The following is a 21,391-nucleotide window of genomic DNA, read 5'->3' as shown; positions in this document are numbered from 1 at the left end:
TCAAATAACAAGCCAGGAGTCAAAACCAGAGCTGGTTGTCAGACGAGCCGAGTCAGGAGCCAAAGCGAATAGTAAGACGAGCCGGAATCAGGAACAAGGAAAACAGCAGAGTCAGGAACCAGGAAGGACATCAGACAGCCAGGTAATACACAGGAACTCTCACAAACAGGTCTGAGACAATGCAAAGGCAAAGCATACTGAACAGAGGCCCTTTAAATAATAAGTGATGACATCACAATTCTGAGACTGCATCCTGTCTCACACAGATGATGCACACCAGCCTGGCCATAAAAGGAAGTGCAGGAAATGAGCAGCATCCCCCACAATGCACCATAGTCAGCAAGAGAGGCGAGTAAAATGGCTGCCAGCAGCACATGGCAAACATAACAGGGAAAAAACCCTGACAGCACCCGACTGGAGAAACAGTACTCAGATAATTCCTCTAGGCTTCCATCTAAGGAATCCTTAAATGAACACTAAACACAAGTTTCTTATTTCATGATTCAGACAGAGCATGCAATATTAAGCAACTTTCTAATTTACTCCTATTATCAAATTTTCTTCGTTCTCTTGTTATCTTTATTTAAAAAGCAGGAATGTAATCCATAGGAGCCGGCCCATTTTTGGTTGAGAACCTGGGTTATGCTTGCTTATTGGTGGGTAAATGTAAGCCTTCAATAAGAAAGCAGTATCCATGGTGCTGAACCTAAAATGGGCTGGCTGCTAAGATTTACATTCCTGCTTTTAAAATAAAGATAGCAAGAGAACGAAGAAAAATTGATAATAGGAGTAAATTATAAAGTTGCTTAAAATGGCATGCTCTATCTGAATCATGAAATAAGAAACTTGTGTTTAGTGTTCATTTAAGGATTCCTTAGATGGAAGCCTAGAGGAATTATCTGAGACGTAAGGGCATATGTTAGGCAGCAATTGCAGAGTTGCGCCGGAGGGGTCACAGAGGTTAATTTACAGAGCATGCATTTACAATTACAATGTAATCTAATGTGGAAGATTCCTCCAGACTCTCCATGTCCACTCCGGTTTATGTATGGTAAGCTAATACCAGATAAAAGAGATAGGAATGTGTATAGAACACACAACCTAGCGCAGGGGCAAGACCTACACCACCTCTTTATTAGACAAGTTGCCATGAATGAGGGGACAACCTATCTATCATGAGTCTGTAATTAAGTGTGAAACACACCACATTATCAGACAAGGGATGTAAGTTAGACTGGAAAGACGCATGGGAGACCCAGCGTCTACCATTATTATATACAGTGCCCTCCACTAATTATTAGTACCTTTGGTAAATATGAGCAAAGAAGGCTGTGAAAAGGTTTCTTTATTGTTTAACCTTTTGATTTTTCTAAAAAAAAATACACAAAAATGCTCTGCTCTCATGGATAAGAAACAATTTCAAACACAGGTTTATCCCCCAAAAAATCGTTGTTAAATTTATGTGTGGCACAATTATTGGCTCCCCTATGAATTCATATGAGAAAAATATATTTGAAATATATTCCTATTGATAGTTTACATTTTTAGTACACCTGGGTGACTAGGAACAGGAAATTGCTCAACCATGACTTCCTGTTTCACAGGGGTATAAATATGAGGTCAAATTCCCTTAGTCATTCATCACAATGTGTGAGCCAAGGAATATAGCTGTGATGTGCGGCAAAAGGTTGTTGAGCTTCACAAAATGTGAAGTGGCTATAAGAAAATAGCAAAAGCATTTCCACCATCAGGGCAATAATTAATAAGTTCCAATCAACTGGAAATGTTATGAATGAACATGGAAGAGGACCTGTGTTTATATTGTCTAACTTTTAACACACTGTGAAGTGGATGGTTCGAGTGTCTAAAATATCTCCAAGGATCACAGCTAGAGAATTACAGAAGTTAGTGTCAGAAAGTCTCCAAAACTACAATCTGACGTCCCCTACATCACCCCAAGCCTCTACTCTCATCCAAAAACAAACTCAAAAGTCTTCAGTTTGCAAGACACTACTGGAACTTCAAATGGGATTGGGTGCTACAGTTAGATAAAATGAAAAACAACATTTATGCTTACCTGATAAATGTATTTATTTCTAGACACAGTGAGTCCACGGAATCATCAATTCAAGGCAAAGAGCACCACAGCAAAGCTGTTAAGTATCACTTCCCTTTCCACAATCTCCAGTCATTTGAGCGAAGGAAAAGGAGAGAAAGGAAATAACACAAGGTGTAGAGGTGCCTGAGGTTCAGACAAATAAAACTGTCTGAAAAAAGGGGTGGGCCGTGGACTCACTGTGTCTAGATATAAATTTATCAGGTAAGCATAAATTTTGTTTTCATTCTTAAGACACAGTGAGTCCATGGAATCATCAATTACTGTTTGAATCAATACCCAAGCTAGAGGACACAGATGATTAGGGAGGGACAAGACAGGGAACCTAAACAGAAGGCACCACCACTTTAAACACCTTTCTCCCAAAAGAAACCTCAGCCGAGGCAAAAGTATCGACTTTATAAAATTTAGAAAAAGAGAGCAAAGAAGACCATGTCGCAGCCTTGCAAATCTGTTCTACAGAGGCCTCATTCTTGAAGGGCCAAGAAGAAGAAACATCCCTAGTGGAATGAGCTGTGATTCTCTCAGGGGGCTGCTATCCAGCAGTCTAATATGCCAAACGCATAATGCTTCTGAACCAAAGAGAAAGAGAAGTGTCAGTAGCTTTCTGACCCTTGCGTTTCCCAGAAAAACACACAAACAATGCTAAAGACTTGCGAAAATCCTTAGTCATCTGCAAATAAAATTTAAGAGCCTGCACAACCTCAAGGTTGTGTAACAAACGTTCCTTATGAGAAGAAGGATTAGGACAATATTTCTGTCCGAAACAACCTTAGGAAGAAAACCAAACTTGGTACGAAGAACTGCCTTATCAGCATGAAAAATGAGATAAGGAGAATCACACTGCAAAGCTGAGAGTTCAGAAACCCTCCGAGCAGAAGAGATAGCAGTAAGAAACAAAACCTTCCAAGATAATATCTTAATATCTATGGAATGCATCGGCTCAAATGGAGCCTGTTGCAAAACTTTAAGAACAAGGTTAAGGCTCCAAGGTGGAGCAACAGACAAACACAGGCCTGATTCTGACTAAGGCCTGACAAAGGGATAATGCAGAAATCAGACCCCTCAGGATACTGACTGACAACCCTTCTCCAGACCTTCCTGAAGAAAAGACAAAATCCTAGGAATCCTGACCTTACTCCCAGAGAAGCCCTTGGATTCACACCAATAAAGATATTTATGTCATATCTTATGGAAATGCTTTCTAGAAAAAGGCTTGCGAGACTGAATCATGGCCACTATGGCCAACTCACAAAAACCACGTTTAGACAGCACTAAATGTTCAATCTCCAAGCAGTCAGCATCAGAAAACAAGATTTAGAAGAAGGAAAAGACCCTGATCAGAAGGTACTCCCTTAGAAGCAGTTACCTGGTGGGAGAGAGAGGACATCTCCACCAAGACTGCATACCAGATCCTGTGGGGTCATGCAGGTGCTAATAGAAACATCAACACTCTCTCCTGTTTGATACGAGCAATGACTCGTGGAAGGAGAGCAAACAGAGAAAACATGTATGCTAGCCTGAAATCCCAAGGAACCACCAGAGCATCTATCAGAGCAGCCTGAGGACCTCTTGAACTAGAACCGTACCTAGAAAGTCCGGCCTTCTGACAAGACGCCATTAGATCTCACTCCGGCACCCTCTATTTGAGGTTTAAGCTGGTGAACACCTCTGATAGATTAAAGAGAACCGAGATAGCACACAGAGTCTCTATAGAAGTGCGCAAATGATCACAGCATGTGGCAGATGGCGGATTCGGCAAACAGCAATCCAGGCAGCTCTCTCAGAAATGGTGAGTGGACAACGGGAACCTGTGGATGACAGATGGAAGAGGCGCCTCATGGGACAAGTATCGTTTAAGGCAGCAAAGGGACACACATAAGCAGCGGACCCCCCACACAGAGTGTTACTCACAAGAGCGGCGGTACAAACGTGTACCCAGACAGGCAGGACGGAACCAAAAGTCGCCCGTCAGACAGGCGTAAGCTCGGTACGCTAGGCAAACGTCACTCAGCAAGCAGCGTCAGAGTAAACCCAGCAGGGGAACCAATAGAGTCGAAGGGAACTCGACACAGCGAACCTCCAAAGGGGATCAGGAACGTACCAAATTGCTCCAGCGGCAATAGTAATAGAGAACAGGCAGGTGTGATGTACTCAAGGATACATTTATTGAGTACAAACAGATAAAAACAAGCGTACAGCAACGCGTTTCTCAACAAATAGTCGTTTCATCAGGCTGATACTAATACATGGAAATACCTGCTCTATTTATAACACACCTGTGTCAATCACAGAACTCCTACTACCGACACACCTCCAGGTGGGAATGACTGATGATAGGATGTGAATCGAGTGGGAGGTGTCTCAGGAGCCGGAGCTAAGGATGGACTACCAACTACAAATAACATACACAAATATTTCATACATTCTGAATTATATGTTCGTAATTGATCTGTCCTTACAGAGAATATACACATTCAAATCATACATATAATAAATATTACTGTAACAATGTACAACATGTGGAGAATTAAAACGCTCACAAATTAAGATCATAGTTTAATAAAATATAATAATGTATCATGAAAACCCAGTATCATTAAAAAATTCAGACCAGAGAAAAAAATAATGGTCCAGTTTAACAAAAAAGGGGCTGAGTAATGATTTAAAAAATAATAAATAAAGAATAAGAGAAGTGTTTATGAAGAGGGGGGGGGGGGGGAAGGGCAATCCTTGGATAATAAGAGGGTAAGACTAAGAGGACCAGCGAAAAAGACCATGTCAAAGTCCTAAATATGGATATCAGGGGGTCCTATAAAATCCTACTACTAATTACTAAAAGCTCCAAATAAAATAATAAATTACAATATTAATCTTAGTCGCTGACTATACAAGGTGCTCGAATGTAATTGTAAAATTAGAAAGTAAAGGATATGGGTTGAGTGACTGGAAACAACTCTAACGGATGGCCCTAATTGATGGATGTTGTGCTAATAAGGATATGGGTAGAGTGACTGGAAACAACTCTAACGGATGACCCTAATTTTGACTATAAGCACCAGAGAAAAATAAATCAACCAGTATTAATCTTAGTCATTGACTATACTAAATACTCAGATGTAAATATAGAAAAATATAAAATATAGAATAAAAGATATGGATAGAATGACTGGATACAGCTCTAGTGCTTGGCCCAAATTAGTGGAAGGCTGCTAGGTCAATACACAAATTTAACCCATCAGGATGCATGCATTTCAAAACGTGGATCCAATACGTTTCTCTTTGTCTTAATCTAAAATACCTATTATAGATATAAGATTTAGGTATATGTTCTAAAGGGGTCACGGAGAAGCAATTAGTATCACCATTGTGCATAATGTTGCAGTGTCTAGAGACACTATGGTACTTGTAATTCTTCCTCATATTACGTTTATGTTCAGACCACCTTATGCTGAACCGCCTACAGGTTCTGCCCACATATTGGATGCCACACAAGCAGGTGAGTAAATATACAACATAGGTTGAAGCACAAGAGATATGTCCAATGATCGAATAAGATCTATTAGTGATAGTAGATCGAAAGGTTTTTTGTTTGGTGTCAATCGACTGACACATCTTGCATCTGCTCGCTCTACATCTAAAAGCACCAAACTTTGGTGCAATAGACTTCGGTGTTATGAGGGCTGGTTGTCTCTTATGTTTAACTATCTTGCTGGGAGCAAGCAGGGTCTTTAGAGTAGGAGCTCTCCTGTAAACCACTTTTGGTTTGGTACCTATCGACTTACCCAAAATGGGATCCTTAGTTAGAATGTCCCAATGTTTGGCCAGCACCTTTCTAATCAATACATGATTAGAATTAAATTGCGTGATGAAAAGAGGATTTTCATTATAGTTATTAGTTACTTGTCCCAAATGTTTATTGGAGTTGATAAAATAACCATTCCTATCATCTAATCTAGCCCTTCTGTAACCTTTGTCTATAATACTAAGTGGATAGTTCTTTTCCAGAAAACGTTCCCTCAAGACCTGACTTTGGGAATCATAGTCAGATAACGTGCTGCAATTGCGGCGAATACGTTTGAACTGACCATATGGTACGTTCTGTTTCCAGGCATGAAAATGACAACTTTTGAAATCCAGATAGCTATTACAGTCAACCGTCTTGAAATAGGTTGTACTGGTCACCTTGCCTTCATTAAAGCTCAAGTGCAGGTCCAAGTAAACAATTGATTTAGTGTTAATTGAACTCGTGAAGGTCAAACCCCTGTCGTTTGAATTCAAATAATCCACAAAAGAAGTGGCTGAGTCCTCATTGCCCCTCCATATAAATATCAGATCGTCAATGTATCTGCCATAGAATACCAGGCTCGCCCCATAGTGAGAGTCATATATATAACGCTTTTCAAAATGACCCATAAACAAATTCGCGTAACTAGGGGCGAACCTGGTACCCATGGCAGTACCTTTGGTTTGAAGAAAAAATTCATCCTGGAACACAAAATAATTGTGCTCCAGGATGAAAGAAATGAGTTGTAAAATGAACTCTTTCTGGTTGGTAGAAAGATAAAAATCTTGGTCCAAAAATTCAGACACTGCCTCCATACCCAAATTGTGTGCAATATTTGAGTACAAAGCCTGAACATCACAGGTGATCCACACCAGGTCGGGTGTGATATTCAATCCCTCTAATTTCTTGAGGAGGTCTGTGGAGTCTTGAATATAGGATTCAAGACCCCGGACATATTTCTGTAGAAAATGATCAACGTATGAAGACACGTTGTCAGTTAAGCTGCCTATCCCCGCTATGATGAACGACTATTTGTTGAGAAACGCGTTGCTGTACGCTTGTTTTTATCTGTTTGTACTCAATAAATGTATCCTTGAGTACATCACACCTGCCTGTTCTCTATTACTATTGCCGCTGGAGCAATTTGGTACGTTCCTGATCCCCTTTGGAGGTTCGCTGTGTCGAGTTCCCTTCGACTCTATTGGTTCCCCTGCTGGGTTTACTCTGACGCTGCTTGCTGAGTGACGTTTGCCTAGCGTACCGAGCTTACGCCTGTCTGACGGGCGACTTTTGGTTCCGTCCTGCCTGTCTGGGTACACGTTTGTACCGCCGCTCTTGTGAGTAACACTCTGTGTGGGGGGTCCGCTGCTTATGTGTGTCCCTTTGCTGCCTTAAACGATACTTGTCCCATGAGGCGCCTCTTCCATCTGTCATCCACAGGTTCCCGTTGAACACCTCTGAGGAAGTTCCTACTCCCCGGGAAGAAAAGTCTGTCTGCTCAGAAAATCCGCTTCCCTGTAGTCCACTCCTGGCAAGAGAATGGAAGAGAGACAGCAATTGTGAGCTTTCACCCACTAATAAATCAGAGCCACCTATTCATGGCACAGGAACTTAGAGTTCCTCCCTGTTGGATGATCTAAGGCACTGAGCTTAAGAATTCCGACTGGACCCTGAAAAACTGGCTAAGGACAACTGAGGCCAAGCCATCACTCACAGCATTGAAAATCGCTCTTGACTCCCGATGTTGAAGAGGAGAGCAGACTCTACCCGAGTCCAAGGTCCCTGCACCTTTAACAAGTCCTAGATGGCACCCCAGCCCAGCAGGCTGGAGTCCGAGGTCAAAATCTCCCAGGAAGGTCTCCGAAAACATGTGCCCTGAGACAGATGTTCCCAAGACAACCACCACGGAAGAGAATCCCTTGCAGACTGATCTAGCTCTATCCCCAAGTAGATCCACATGATCCCCGTTCCATTGTTGAGCATGCACAAATGCAGAACTCTCAATGGGACCGAACAAGGTAAACATGTCCATAGAGATGACCAATTACCTCCATGCGTGGGGCTAGGGAGGGCAAAACATTGAACTCAAAGAAGGTAAGAGGAGAGAATGTTTGATTTTTCTAATATCTGTGTCAGAAACAAAATCAAAGACAGGGAATATTATGGTCCTAAAAACTATTGCCAGAAACACTATTCCCGTGAAATATGGAAAAGACAACAAAATCTCCAAATGAGAGTTTGTCTATTAACCTTAAGGCACCCAAAAAACAAAATTTCTCCAGAAAGGGCACCCCTGTAATTCCCAAAAGAACTGATCACTGCCCAGAGGGATACAAAATCAAGGAATCATATCAAGGCCACGAAAATCAATTCTCAAGAACTTGAAGATAGGCACCCTCTAGGTCTATGGAAGAAAGGAACTGACCCTCCTAGACCAGGGAAAAGAGAAAACTAAAGATTTCCAAGTCAGAGGTCGGTACCCTGAGAAAAACTTGCAGAGACACTTTAGTCCAAACGCAAGTCAAAACTGCCTCTCTCTAATCTGACTGCAGATAACATGAGAGGTGGAACCTGCCTCAAAAAGGAAAGTATCAAAAATAACTACTGAGATGCAAAAACCACAGACTAACTGGGACATCTCGTAATCATGCTTTAAGGAAAAAGCAAAATTGAGCCCCCCACAAGTCCTTGATCAGGGCAAGCCCTCATGCTGAATTAAACTCAACAGCAGGACTTAACTCTGACATTCATAAGTTCTATGTAGAAAAACCCTTTTCAGAAACATTTCTGTCAGACTAGGACTAAACAAGTTCTCACCCTTGTAAGGAGTGTCAAAAGCTTTGTCTTGGAGAAAATCCATTCAAGACATAATCCACAACTCACAGAGGGCTAGCACAGCGAAGCCAAGCATCTTGGCTCCCAGTCAAATTACTTGCATGGAATCAACCGAAGGAAGAATTAGCTAGCTTAAGAGACATATTCTGCCTCAAAACTCCTCTAAGGAAGTCACTATCAAGTTGGTATCAGACAGGGCGCTGCACCCAAAGGATGCCGCACTTAATCCAGTGGTCATACAAACTGCAATAGAAGCTTTCAGGCTTGTCCATTGATCCTTAAAATAGCAGCTATCCGCTATAGGGATCGAAGGCTCTTATAGCCAGAGTAGAAAAGCACCTTCTACTGTAGGCACCGTACGCCAAGATATGTAATGGGGACAGCGACAGGAAACCATCTTGGTAAAGAAAGGAGAAGTGAAGGAATCCCCGACTACTCCCATTCCTGTGAAAACAATCCCCTAGCACGGTCTGGAACAGGAAAAACTTCCAAAAAAGGAATCCCATCAAATTTTAATTTACTAGATATCTTAGGATTGACAACGACAAGATATCAAAGTCGTCCGGAGTAGCCAAAACCTCATATAACAACACACGAGGTGATCAGGTATAAGTTTGAAGGATATCACTTCAGCATCAGATGAAGGAATTATACTTGTCCAAGTCTGAGGTTTCACCCTCAGATGCTACCAACGTATTCTCATCAGACCTATGAGGAAGGCAACCTGAGTAGCAGAAAACAGAGCAGAAATCGCACCATCTGAATCTCTAATGTTCCTCATGCCATTTTCCATAGCATAGAAAAAGCAGATAATGCCACAGATACTGCAGAAGATATTGGGGCAGCAAAGTCTGCAGGCAAATAACTCCTCCAGGAGATAGAATGGAACTACAGGGCACTGTGATGCCAATGAGGCTTGGGACGAAAAAGGAGACAACTGTGGCATTGCCTAAACTGCATCATACTAAGAGACAGTGGCTCAAAGATAAACAATTAGTTATGCAGCACGAAATTGTATACATTAAACAAAAAAGTGCCACAGGGCATAACCAGCCTATAAATCAACCCAAGGACAACCATGTTCTGGCATTTAGGAATATTAGATACCTGACAGAAGAGGTATGAGATACACTACATTTCTTGAATCTCCAGAAATATGAACAATATGACTCAGGTCTTAGGCTTTCAAACAATAAAAAAATTACCAACAAAGATCAGTGGAATCACTTTAAATATAACCACTTCCCTAGGGAATATGTGTAGAGATGGCAGCGCTATTTATTACATAACTAAATAGCTAAGCGCCGTCTAATGGTCACTGTAACTATGAGTGTAAGACAAAACATGAAAAAAAAAACCAGGAATTTCAAGACAGTGTCTGCAAGAACACGGTATTAATAAGGAGCTTAATAATGGCTTCTCTAACGCTTCTCGTAAGTCTAGAAAAACCCAGCTCCTTAGAAGAAAAAACAAGAAGGGAGTACAAGGGTGCACACTCCTCTACGCGTAGTATATATTAAAAAAAAGACCAATTTTATTTGAACACAAGACAAATGAACATACATCTTCAAACCTCAAACAATTATGAGGTATGATAACAACATATGGAAAATCAATGATTCTTAAGGCTCTGTTTTGGTATCTACTGTAGCGTCCCAGAGTAGTTCCCCTCACTTCTAAAAGTCCAGGTTTCCCAACTTGGATTGTCTCAGCCGGGCACTTATAATCCGTAGATATTGTAAAGCAAAGTCTCACAAGCACTAACGATAACATGCTTCTGACGCAGTAGGAAGTCACCAAAGAGACGAAAATGTTGCTTCCCCGTAATGAAGAGGCGGCAGGAACCAAGGCACTACACAGAAATGAGGCGCGCATGTAAAGCTAGCTGTGCGCCATATTCTATCAGCCAAAACTGTTAAAGTAAAACATCTGCGCCTCAATCTTTGTCTGACAGCACCCCTCTAATAGATATACAAACAATCGTGCCGCTCTACTGCAATAAAAATCAAAACAAAACGGAGCGCACATAAAACTATCAGAAACCTCTCATTGGAGCAAATTACTGTTACCCTTCTAGGGGTAAAGAAAAGAACGTACACCTCATCCAAGTGACCATAACATCCACAAAGAATAAAATGTATAAAAAGAGGGATCAATTAACCCTAAAGATCCTTCACATGAGCCATAACATATTCATGGAATACTTTACCCATAAAGTATTAACCCCTAGTCTCTCTTAGTCACACTGAGTGCCTGCGTCCTGCCAAGAATATCCTACCCCAGGATATATATGTCCCAGATATAATGCAGCATAAATCTTTTAAAAGTGCATGTCCCCCATAACAGAGAAGACCCAGCACTTATCTGCATCTAGCCATCCGGCAGGAGGACAGGTTATACAGTGTGAGAGGATGCCACTCCTCCCATAGACATGTAGCAAAAAGAGAGAACAGAGTGAACCTACTCTGGCTTTCTATACTAGGGCAGCAAATATGTTAGGAAAATGCAGCAAGGCCCAACTTACAAGTTCCTAACTGCTTTAAAGCCACCACTGCCCTACTGAAGAGACCAACTTGGAGTACAGCTAGACCCAATCTTGAGAGGAAAGATCAGAACAAGCCTGTTCTGGCTTTCAAAATAATAAAATCTTGATTGAAGTGAAATATATCTTCTTCAGACACCAAAACTTCACCTCCTCCTTGCACTGAAGGCAAAGAGAATGACTGTGGATTGTGGGAGGGGAAGTGATACTTAACAGCTTTGCTGTGGTGCTCTTTGCCTCCTCCTGCTGGGGAGTGATATTCCCAACAATAATTGATTATTCCATGGACTCACCGTGTCTTAAGAAAGAAAGAGAGATTTTTTTTGGCAATAAACACCAGAGATGGGTTTGGCACATCGAGAGAGGTAGCCATATGGAAAAGTACCTTATGCCCACAGTTAAATATGGTGGTGGTTCTTTAATGTTTTGGGGATGTTTTTCTGCCAAAGGCCCTGGACATTTTGTTAGGATACAGGGCATCATGAACTCAACAGATATTACATAAACAACTGACTGACTCTGCCAGAAAGCTTAAATGGGCTGTGGTTGGATCTTCAAGCAGGACAATGATCCAAAACATACATCAAAATCAACACAAACATGGTTGGCCATACCAGTCCCCTGACTTGAACCCCATAGAAAACCTGTGGGGTGAACTGAAGAGGAGAGATCACCAGTGTCAACCTTAAAATTTGAAGGATCTGGAGAGATTCTGTATGGAGGAATGGTCTCAGATCCCTTGCTATGTATTATCCAACCTCATCAGGCATTATAGAAGACTCAGAGCTGTTATCTTGGCAAAAGGAGGTAGCACCAAGTATTGACAAAAGGGTGGCAATAATCGTGGCAAACATATTTAACAAAGATTTTTGGTTTTAGGGATAAACCTGTTATGTTGATATCCATGAAAGCAGAGTATTTTTGTGTACTCTTTGAAGAAAATATCAAAAGGTTAAACAAAGACAATTTTTCAGTGTTCTTTGCTCATATTTACCAAGGGTGACAATATTAGTGGAGGTCACCCAGCACTGTACCTCAATACTCGATTGAGATTCATATAGATATATGATCCCTGGCTCTCCTGAGCCAATCCATGTTAAACTACATTTCTTCTTTACAAAGCACCACTTTCTGCCTAGCTCCATGATACGAGGCAGAGAACTACTAGAGTGTAGGGGAAGTATATTTATAGTTTTGTTTGTGGTGTCTTGTCTCCTCCTGGTGGCCAGGAATAGTATTTCCCTTAGGTTATGAATGTTCTCATGGACTCTTACAATAAATAGAAGAGAATTTTGAAGGATTAATAGAAGAACGGATAATAAATGTAGAAAGACAGCCATTAACTTTTTGCAATGTATACTCATAGATATGGGTATTTTCTTCACTGCTAGTTTTTGTTACAGCAACTTCAAAATTTCACATTTAAATATTAAAAGGACAGTGAAGTCAAAATTAAAATTGCATGATTCAAATAGGGCATGCAATTTACTTTTATCATCAAAAGTAGCTTTCTCCTCTTGTGTTTTGTTGAAAGCTAAACTCATATGCTAATTTCTAAGCCATTTAAGGCCACCTCTTATCTCAGTGCATTTTGGCAGTTTCCCCAACTAGACCACCCTAGCTCATGTATGACATATAGATAAACATTGTGCTCACTCCTGTGGAGTTATTTGAGAGTCAGCACTAACTTTCTCAAATGTAAGTCTGTAAAAAAAAACTGAAATAAGGGGGCAGTCTGCAGAGGCTTAGATACAAGGTAATGTACAGCAGTATAAAGTATATTAATATAAGTGTTATGCAAAACTGGGGAACGGTTACTAATGGATTATCTATCTTTTTAAACAATTAAAATTCTGAAGTAGACTGTCCCTTTAAGCGTATTAGAACATTATGTATAACACAATGGACAGTATTTAGAAATATCTGCATATATAATTCATATCAAGATTGCTACGTCTTCAGGGGACAGAAATCTACCCTAGTATTGCAATGGTATGGTTTAGGAGTATCCCAGTACTAGAGTGAATATTGTTTCCACAAAGCAGCGATACTGTCTATTCTGCACCATACACCTTTTATGCTATAAATAAATAAAAAATACATCAATTAAGAATTTGAACAGATGTCATATATATATTCTAATAAAGCAGTAAGCAGCAATAATATTGCAAGATGTTGCTAAATAGGTGATGTCTATGTTTTAGGGAAACATTGATTAAAATAAAAATTGATAATAGGAACAGAATTTTTACTTAATGCTAGACTGAGAGGAGAGTGGTTATTGAATTTTGACTAATGAAGCTTAAAAACCTGATGTAGGTAGCCACCAGATAAGGTCTTTAATGTCTTACACTAAATATTTGGATATACATCTCAATTAACTCAAGAAAATCACAACTACATGATACAAAAACTGTTATACTACATTGTTATGTTAGCTTTTGTTGTTTAATTTTATTTGTATGTTTATTAAGGGGACAGTCTAGGCCAAAATAAACTTTCATGATTCAGATAGAGTATGTAATTTTAAACAATTTCCCCATTTACTTTTATCACCAATTTTGCTTTGTTCTCTTGGCATTCTTAGTTGAAAGGTTAACGTAGGAGGTTCATATGCTAATTTCTTAGACCTTGAAGGCCACCTCTTTTCAGAAAGCATTTTAACAGTTTTTCACCACTAGAGGGTGTTAGTTCACGTATTTCATATAGATAACACTGTGCTCGTGCACGTGAAGTTATCTGGGAGCAGGCACTGATTGGCTAGACTGCAAGTCTGTCAAAAGAACTAAAATAAAGGGGCAGTTTGCAGAGGCTTAGATACAAGATAATCAGAGAGGTTAAAAGTATATTAGTATAACTGTGTTGGTTATGCAAAACTGGGGAATTGGTAATAAAGGGATTATTTATCTTTTAAAACAAGAACAATTCTGGTGTAGACTGTCCCTTTAAGTTAAAAGGGAATCTAAGAGGACATTATTATTTACAAAAATCAGAGAATTTTCCATTGCGTCGGACACTATAACCTGCAAGAGACATTATGTATGAGACTGTCCAGATGAATCTGATTGTATCCAGTGTTTCATTCATACTTGCCAATGACTGAGAAGAACAAATATTTTTTTTTTATAGGAAACCGACACTAAAAATCATGATAGGTTCAAGCTTAGCAGCAAGTTTGTGACCATCTATTGAAACCCATTTAAAGAATCCTATAAATTCCTTTACATGACTTCCCATTTTTAGATTTCAAAGTATATATGAAACCCCAAATTTGCAATTTAAACAACTTTCTAATTTATTTCTATTATCTATTTTCCCTTCATTCTCTTGGTATCTTTTTTGGAAAGCAGGGACATATGCTTAGGAGCCATCCCATTTATTTAGCAATATATGGCAGCAGTTTTACAAGAATGCTATACATTAGCAAGAGCACTAGATGGCAGCAGTTTTACAAGAATGCTATCCATTTGCAAGAGCACTAGATGGCAGCAGTTTTACAAGAATGTTATCCATTTGCAAGAACACTAGAGGGCAGCAGTTTTACAAGAATGTTATCCATTTGCAAGAGCACTAGATGGCAGCAGTTTTACAAGAATGTTATCTATTTGCAAGAACACTAGAGGGCAGCAGTTTTACAAGAATGTTATCCATTTGCAAGAGCACTAGATGGCAGCAGTTTTACAAGAATGTTATCCATTTGCAAGAGCACTAGAGGGCAGCAGTTTTACAAGAATGTTATCCATTTGCAAGAGCACTAGATGGCAGCAGTATTACAAGAATGCTATACATTAGCAAGAGCACTAGAGGGCAGCAGTTTTACAAGAATGCTATCCATTTGCAAGAGCACTAGATGGCAGCAGTTTTACAAGAATGCTATCCATTTGCAAGAGCACTAGATGGCAGCAGTTTTACAAGAATGTTATCTATTTGCAAGAACACTAGAGGGCAGCAGTTTTACAAGAATGTTATCCATTTGCAAGAGCACTAGATGGCAGCAGTTTTACAAGAATGTTATCCATTTGCAAGAGCACTAGAGGGCAGCAGTTTTACAAGAATGTTATCCATTTGCAAGAGCACTAGATGGCAGCAGTATTACAAGAATGCTATACATTAGCAAGAGCACTAGAGGGCAGCAGTTTTACAAGAATGCTATCCATTTGCAAGAGCACTAGATGGCAGCAGTTTTACAAGAATGCTATCCATTTGCAAGAGCACTAGATGGCAGCAGTTTTACAAGAATGCTATCCATTTGCAAGAGCACTAGATGGCAGCAGTTTTACAAGAATGCTATCCATTTGCAAGAGCACTAGATGGCAGCAGTTTTACAAGAATGCTATCCATTTGCAAGAGCACTAGATGGCAGCAGTTTTACAAGAATGCTATCCATTTGTAAGAGCACTAGATGGCAGCAGCATTACAAGAATGCTATCCATTTGTAAGAGCACTAGATGGCAGCAGCATTACAAGAATGTTATCCATTTGCAAGAGCACTAGATGGCAGCAGTATTACAAGAATGCTATCCATTTGCAAGAGCACTAGATGGCAGCAGTATTACAAGAATGCTATCCATTTGCAAGAGCACTAGATGGCAGCAGTTATACAAGAATGTTACCCATTTGCAAAAGCACTAGATGGCAGCAGTTTTACAAGAATGTTACCCATTTGCAAAAGCACTAGATGGCAGCAGTTTTACAAGAATGCTATCCATTTGCAAGAGCACTAGATGGCAGCAGTATTACAAGAATGTTATCCATTTGCAAAAGCACTAGATGGCAGCAGTTTTACAAGAATGCTATCCATTTGCAAGAGCACTAGATGGCAGCAGTATTACAAGAATGTTACCCATTTGCAAGAGTACTAGATGGCAGCAGTTATACAAGAATGTTACCCATTTGCAAAAGCACTAGATGGCAGCAGTTTTACAAGAATGCTATCCATTTGCAAGAGCACTAGATGGCAGCAGTATTACAAGAATGTTACCCATTTGCAAGAGCACTAGATGGCAGCAGTTATACAAGAATGTTATCCATTTGCAAGAGCACTAGATGGCAGCAGTTTTACAAGAATGTTACCCATTTGCAAGAGCACTAGATGGCAGCAGTTTTACAAGAAAGCTATCCATTTGCAAGAGCACTAGATGGCAGCAGTTTTACAAGAAAGCTATCCATTTGCAAGAGCACTAGATGGCAGCAGTTTTACAAGAAAGCTATCCATTTGCAAGAGCACTAGATGGCAGCAGTTTTACAAGAATGTTATCCATTTGCAAGAGCACTAGATGGCAGCAGTTTTACAAGAAAGCTATCCATTTGCAAGAGCACTAGATGGCAGCAGTTTTACAAGAAAGCTATCCATTTGCAAGAGCACTAGATGGCAGCAGTTTTACAAGAATGCTATCCATTTGCAAGAGCACTAGATGGCAGCAGTTTTACAAGAATGCTATCCATTTGCAAGAGCACTAGATGGCAGCACTATATCCTATGATGTAGTGCTCCAAATGCCTACCTAGGTATCTTTTAAACACAAGGGAACTAAGCAAATTGACACATTGTATGATCTGTGTAAGTCACAAAAGAAAATTTGTTTCAATTATTGCTCCACAAACACATTAAAAATGCACTTGGGTTAGTGTGGTAAATACTTTAATTCACAAAATCTTGCTAAAAACCAGCTGAACCACTTTATGAAGTAATTCAGGTTGGAATGGGACCATATGTATTGATATTTTTTTTTTTTTTTATCGCTAGAAAGTTCATTTAATGGCGAGATAAACAGTATATAATGTGTGGGTACAGTACAGTATTGAGTAAGAGAAAAATTACAGCTAAACACAAACACAGCAGAAATGTAAAAATAGCCTTGGTCCCAAACGGTCAGAAAATGGAAAAGTGCCGTGGTCCTTAAGGGGTTAAAATAGTTATTTAATAGACCACCTCTAATTGATGCACCAATATCATTTGTATTTGACAGCTTTATTTCGTTTGGAAACTTGCAGATAAGAATGCTGTCACATGACCCTTACTCTCCCTATATCAATTCCTCCTTATAGCGCTGCGAAATCTGTTGGCACTCTACAAATAACCGATAATAATAATAAACCTGCTCCACATTGGGAGGGCAGAAAGAGCATCAGGAATTCTACTTAGCAAACTAAATAACTGCATATTTTTAATTAGATTTCATTTTGCAAAATTCCATTAGTGCATATGTAGCCCTGTAAAGTTAATAAAAACGCAGTGCATAGACTTCAGATTTTAATTGTTAACAAGAGGCTAAGACTTCAATGAAAATTAACTGAATGTTTATGTTCTAAGCAGGAACAGAACAGTAACTGAAACACAGCCAAGACCATAAGGGAACCTAAGGAAAATGATTTATTAATAAGTAAAAGAAAAAAGTTTTTTTTATGATTTGTATATCTCTCTAACAACAAACATTTTTCAAAATGACTTCTAACTGATTCCTCATCATTTTTATTGTTCACTTTGTGAACATTTATTTGGAGACTTTAAAAGCGACTGTTTGCATATTACACTTTTCTACAAATGCTTTGTCAGATTGTGACATCATTAAATATTATGATGTCAGTTTTCTGTTCTGTTTTTTTTTTTTTACTTTTTAGAGAAACCTAACAAACAAAAACAACCCATGCATTACTAAGGCAATTACTGGTATCAACAACAAACACAGACCTATAAATATACCTGAAGAAAAAAACACATACTACATAGATGCACAACTATTTGATTCACTCTGTGAAATATTTTCTATTTGTCGTATCACACTTTTATGTGTCACTCCCGTGGACCTCATCTTTTGCAGACCTGTCTGCACATCCATTAGAGTGCTTTTTTGAGCTTTCACTGTACAATAAATAAGAGCATTTCTTTATAAAACATTTATCAATCCCTGTAATGCTCCATGAGCTACAGCATAGAGAAAAAGAAAACCCCACAAACTGCTGTTCTGCAGTTATCCTGTTCATTTGCCAGATGGGATTTAATGTTAGCATTTAAATATTTTAAGTTTCACAAGTTTTATAGGTGCAATCCCAAGGAATAGGCTGGACTGTCAGTAGCTTCTAAAACTGCTCCCTTTTTCTGATGCTACTGTATGTTTATTAAGAAGAGAGTTCACTGGCAAATACTTCTCCCTACTGAGTAAGTGCTGTACTGGTGATGCTACAACTTGACAAAAAGGACACAGGTACAGCACCTGTTACACGAAACCCCCCCACACACTTATTTAGCAGCAACATATAAACAAATACACTATGTATGTATTATGTATTTGCAGTCCAGTAGGATTGCACCTTTAAATCCAATAATTCATAATATTGTTTTATATGAAAGTGGTATTGTACAAAACAGCGTACTAAGATTTTCTACATATCTGCTCCAGCATTTGAACAGTCTACATACAACTCATTTTAGCCATCCCATAGAATCTACTGCTCTTGTTCTCTTTGGTTAGACGAGAATCAAGGTACAGTCAGTAGGTTTGCTACTTATTATATTTAAAAAAAAAAAAAAAAAAAAAAAAAAAAAAAGGGGAGGGAGAATAGGCACTTGTAGGACAAGACAGCATAACACACATGCAGTTCCAGCTTGACTTCAGGTCAGATCCTAAGCATAGAAGTCCTCTATGAAGAAAGAGTTTACATGCTTGAGCGTGGGAATGTTGTGGTGAGAATCGCTTGGATTCGGAGTTTGGAGATTGTTTTATTTTTTGTTAACTTCAGCTCTGAAATCACTTTGCTCCGTATACACCATTTGGTGCTGTTATGAGCAGCTGAGTAATATAGGCTTCTTCACTCTTATCTGTTCTGTGTTAAACCCCGGACAAACACGGTACTGCAAACTTCGGCATCTCTGTGCTCCAAAACACTTTTTTGTAGGGTTCTGTAATCAGTGGTTTGTGGGCTCAATGATCTCTTGGTGGGGCTTCCAAATGTAAGATTTGCTCTAGTATTTTTTCTAGAGCACATTTACTGGATTTATGTGGCATGCTCAACTTACATGATCACAGGTGACTGTGCATTAGCTCTGGATTGTTTGGGTTTATATTGATTGAAAAGTCTTTCCCAGAGCACTTTGTCCCCTTGATTATAGTCAGAACATTTCTGGATTTATTGACTGCCATTAGAAGAGCTTCCTACGTTTCTTATATACAAAATGTCCAATGTCTAAAGTTGGTCCCATATATTTATCAGCCACATTTTATGTTATACTAAATCTGAGTTGCTTTTTCTGAATTATATATATTATATATTTATAAATTTGTATTTATTTATTTTTTTTAAATCTGGAGTTCCGTGGTTTGAATTACAGGTGATTTCTGATTTCTATAAAATCGGTGATTGACTGGCAGAATGTCCTATTGAAGTTTTCTAGAGCTAGGACTCAAAGCTTTTTTTCTTTAGTGCTATTAGCTACATCACAATCCAGACCAGCTAGTTTTAGAGCACAGCATTTACCATGACTACCTTGTAGTACAGATCGCATAGCTCGACCAATTCTCTGTTTGTTATAAATCACTGGTTCTGCACCTTCTCCATGTTCTGTTGTTGGAAGAAGTTCTTTCCAAATTCATAAGAGCTAATCATGATAGCACAGGCTGGGGCCACCTTAATAACGCGAGGGAGAAACCCTGCAAATAATCCCCTGGTTCCAGACTCTGCTTTGATCCTGCGCATGGCTCCCCAGGTTGTAGACCTCTGCTTTCTGGAAACACCTGTCTCTATGTCACCAAGTTCTATCTGCCTCTGCGTCTTCACCACATCAAAAGGCAAAGTGAGAATAGCAGCGACAGTTCCAGAAACTGCTCCTGCAGTAAAGCTAGTCAGGAATGGCGCCTCTAGGGCACTACAGGATTCATTCAGTCTGCTTTTCAGCAACTCGTAATTAAACCAGTACAGAGCAGAAAATGGGACATCTCTTAACACAGTTGGTCCCCAACCCTTCCAAAGAGAGCGCCACCCATCCTGAGAGACTGCAGAGCGCAGACAAGCACTCAGCTCTATGTAAGACAGCTGGCGAGACTGTTGTTTAGTTCGGATCAACTCCAGAGGGCTGATAACTGTGACTGCTCCCAATCGAGCAAGTGCTCCAGCAATGAGAGGTATGTGGCTACCCTGGTATCCAAGTTGGTATCTCATGAAATCTCGCAGCTGGTCGTAGCATGTGAAGTATATAATTGTAGCAGGTATGGCCATAACCAGTGTGGGTGGGAGCCCGCTCCATAAAGATTTTAACCCTTCATGGCGTGTGATCTTCACAAATGCATCCACTGTGCCGTGGAAGTGTGTGGGGGTTCGGTACAAAGTGCTGCAAGCAGTGGCATGTTGGCACACAAACAAGTGATCCATCAGTCCATTGCAGTACAGAAAGCCACGCCATTTGGGGTGGCGCAGGGTAGGTGTCCAAGGTAGAGACTTTATAGACAACGCTTTAGAGAAGGGCTTTCTCTGTGCCTGCAGTCTTATCTTTACTACATCCAGTGGTGTAACAAAGAAAGAGGTAATGAGAGCTCCTGTACCAGAGGCCAGAATCTGCTGTAGCGGTGTAATGCCCCCAGGCTGGAAACAAGGCTCCTCCACAGCCATACCTGGTGCCTAGCAGGGGTTCAGATGCCCCCTTGATTGGATGACAAGTGACACTTAAGGGCATTCCGAGGATGGAGGTATTGTGCTCAGACCTTGTTACAGCATCGGCTCCGCCCAAATATCTTGGGCCCCGGCTCCCGGGGGCCACATGCTGCTCCAGCAGCTCTGAGCCGGGATGAACCAGTCTTAGATCCATGTATTGATATTTTGGCATGCAAAAGTGTACCCATTTAAATTACAAGTAAGTTAAAATTAAACATACTGAAATCCATTCATTTAGTTTTTCTCTATTACAGGGATATAAAACCCAAATAATTTATTTTGCGATTAAGACAGAGCATCCTATTAAAACATTTTTACAAAATCTAATTATATTATCAAATTTGCTTTGTTCCCATGGTAGTGTTTGTTGAAGGTGTCTGAGCACTACATGGCAGGAGATAGTGCTGCCATCTAGTGCTCTTGCAAACTGCTGCCATACAGTGCTCGACATGTACACACTCCTGAGC

The 21,391-nt window shown here is 39.9% G+C and overlaps 1 protein-coding gene across 1 annotated transcript; it reads right to left on the bottom strand.

The window, feature by feature from the left end:
- Positions 1 to 19,582: 19,582 nt before the first annotated feature.
- LOC128642184 (probable mitochondrial glutathione transporter SLC25A39) lies at positions 19,583 to 21,059 on the bottom strand. Its single transcript, XM_053694865.1, has one exon. It carries the CDS (start codon positions 20,880 to 20,882, stop codon positions 19,812 to 19,814), a length of 1,071 nt encoding a protein of 356 aa, XP_053550840.1. The 5' UTR covers positions 20,883 to 21,059; the 3' UTR covers positions 19,583 to 19,811.
- Positions 21,060 to 21,391: the final 332 nt, after the last annotated feature.

This window comes from Bombina bombina, chromosome 11, assembly GCF_027579735.1.
Source record: "Bombina bombina isolate aBomBom1 chromosome 11, aBomBom1.pri, whole genome shotgun sequence".
NCBI lineage: Eukaryota > Metazoa > Chordata > Amphibia > Anura > Bombinatoridae > Bombina > Bombina bombina.
Note: the sequence above shows the minus strand (reverse complement) of the source record. Positions and strands in the feature narration are given on the sequence as shown.

Excerpts from the sequence above, each read along its gene's own strand:
- LOC128642184 (XM_053694865.1), bottom strand. The coding sequence starts at position 20,882 with ATGGCTGTGGAGGAGCCTTGTTTCCAGCCTGGGGGCATTACACCGCTA.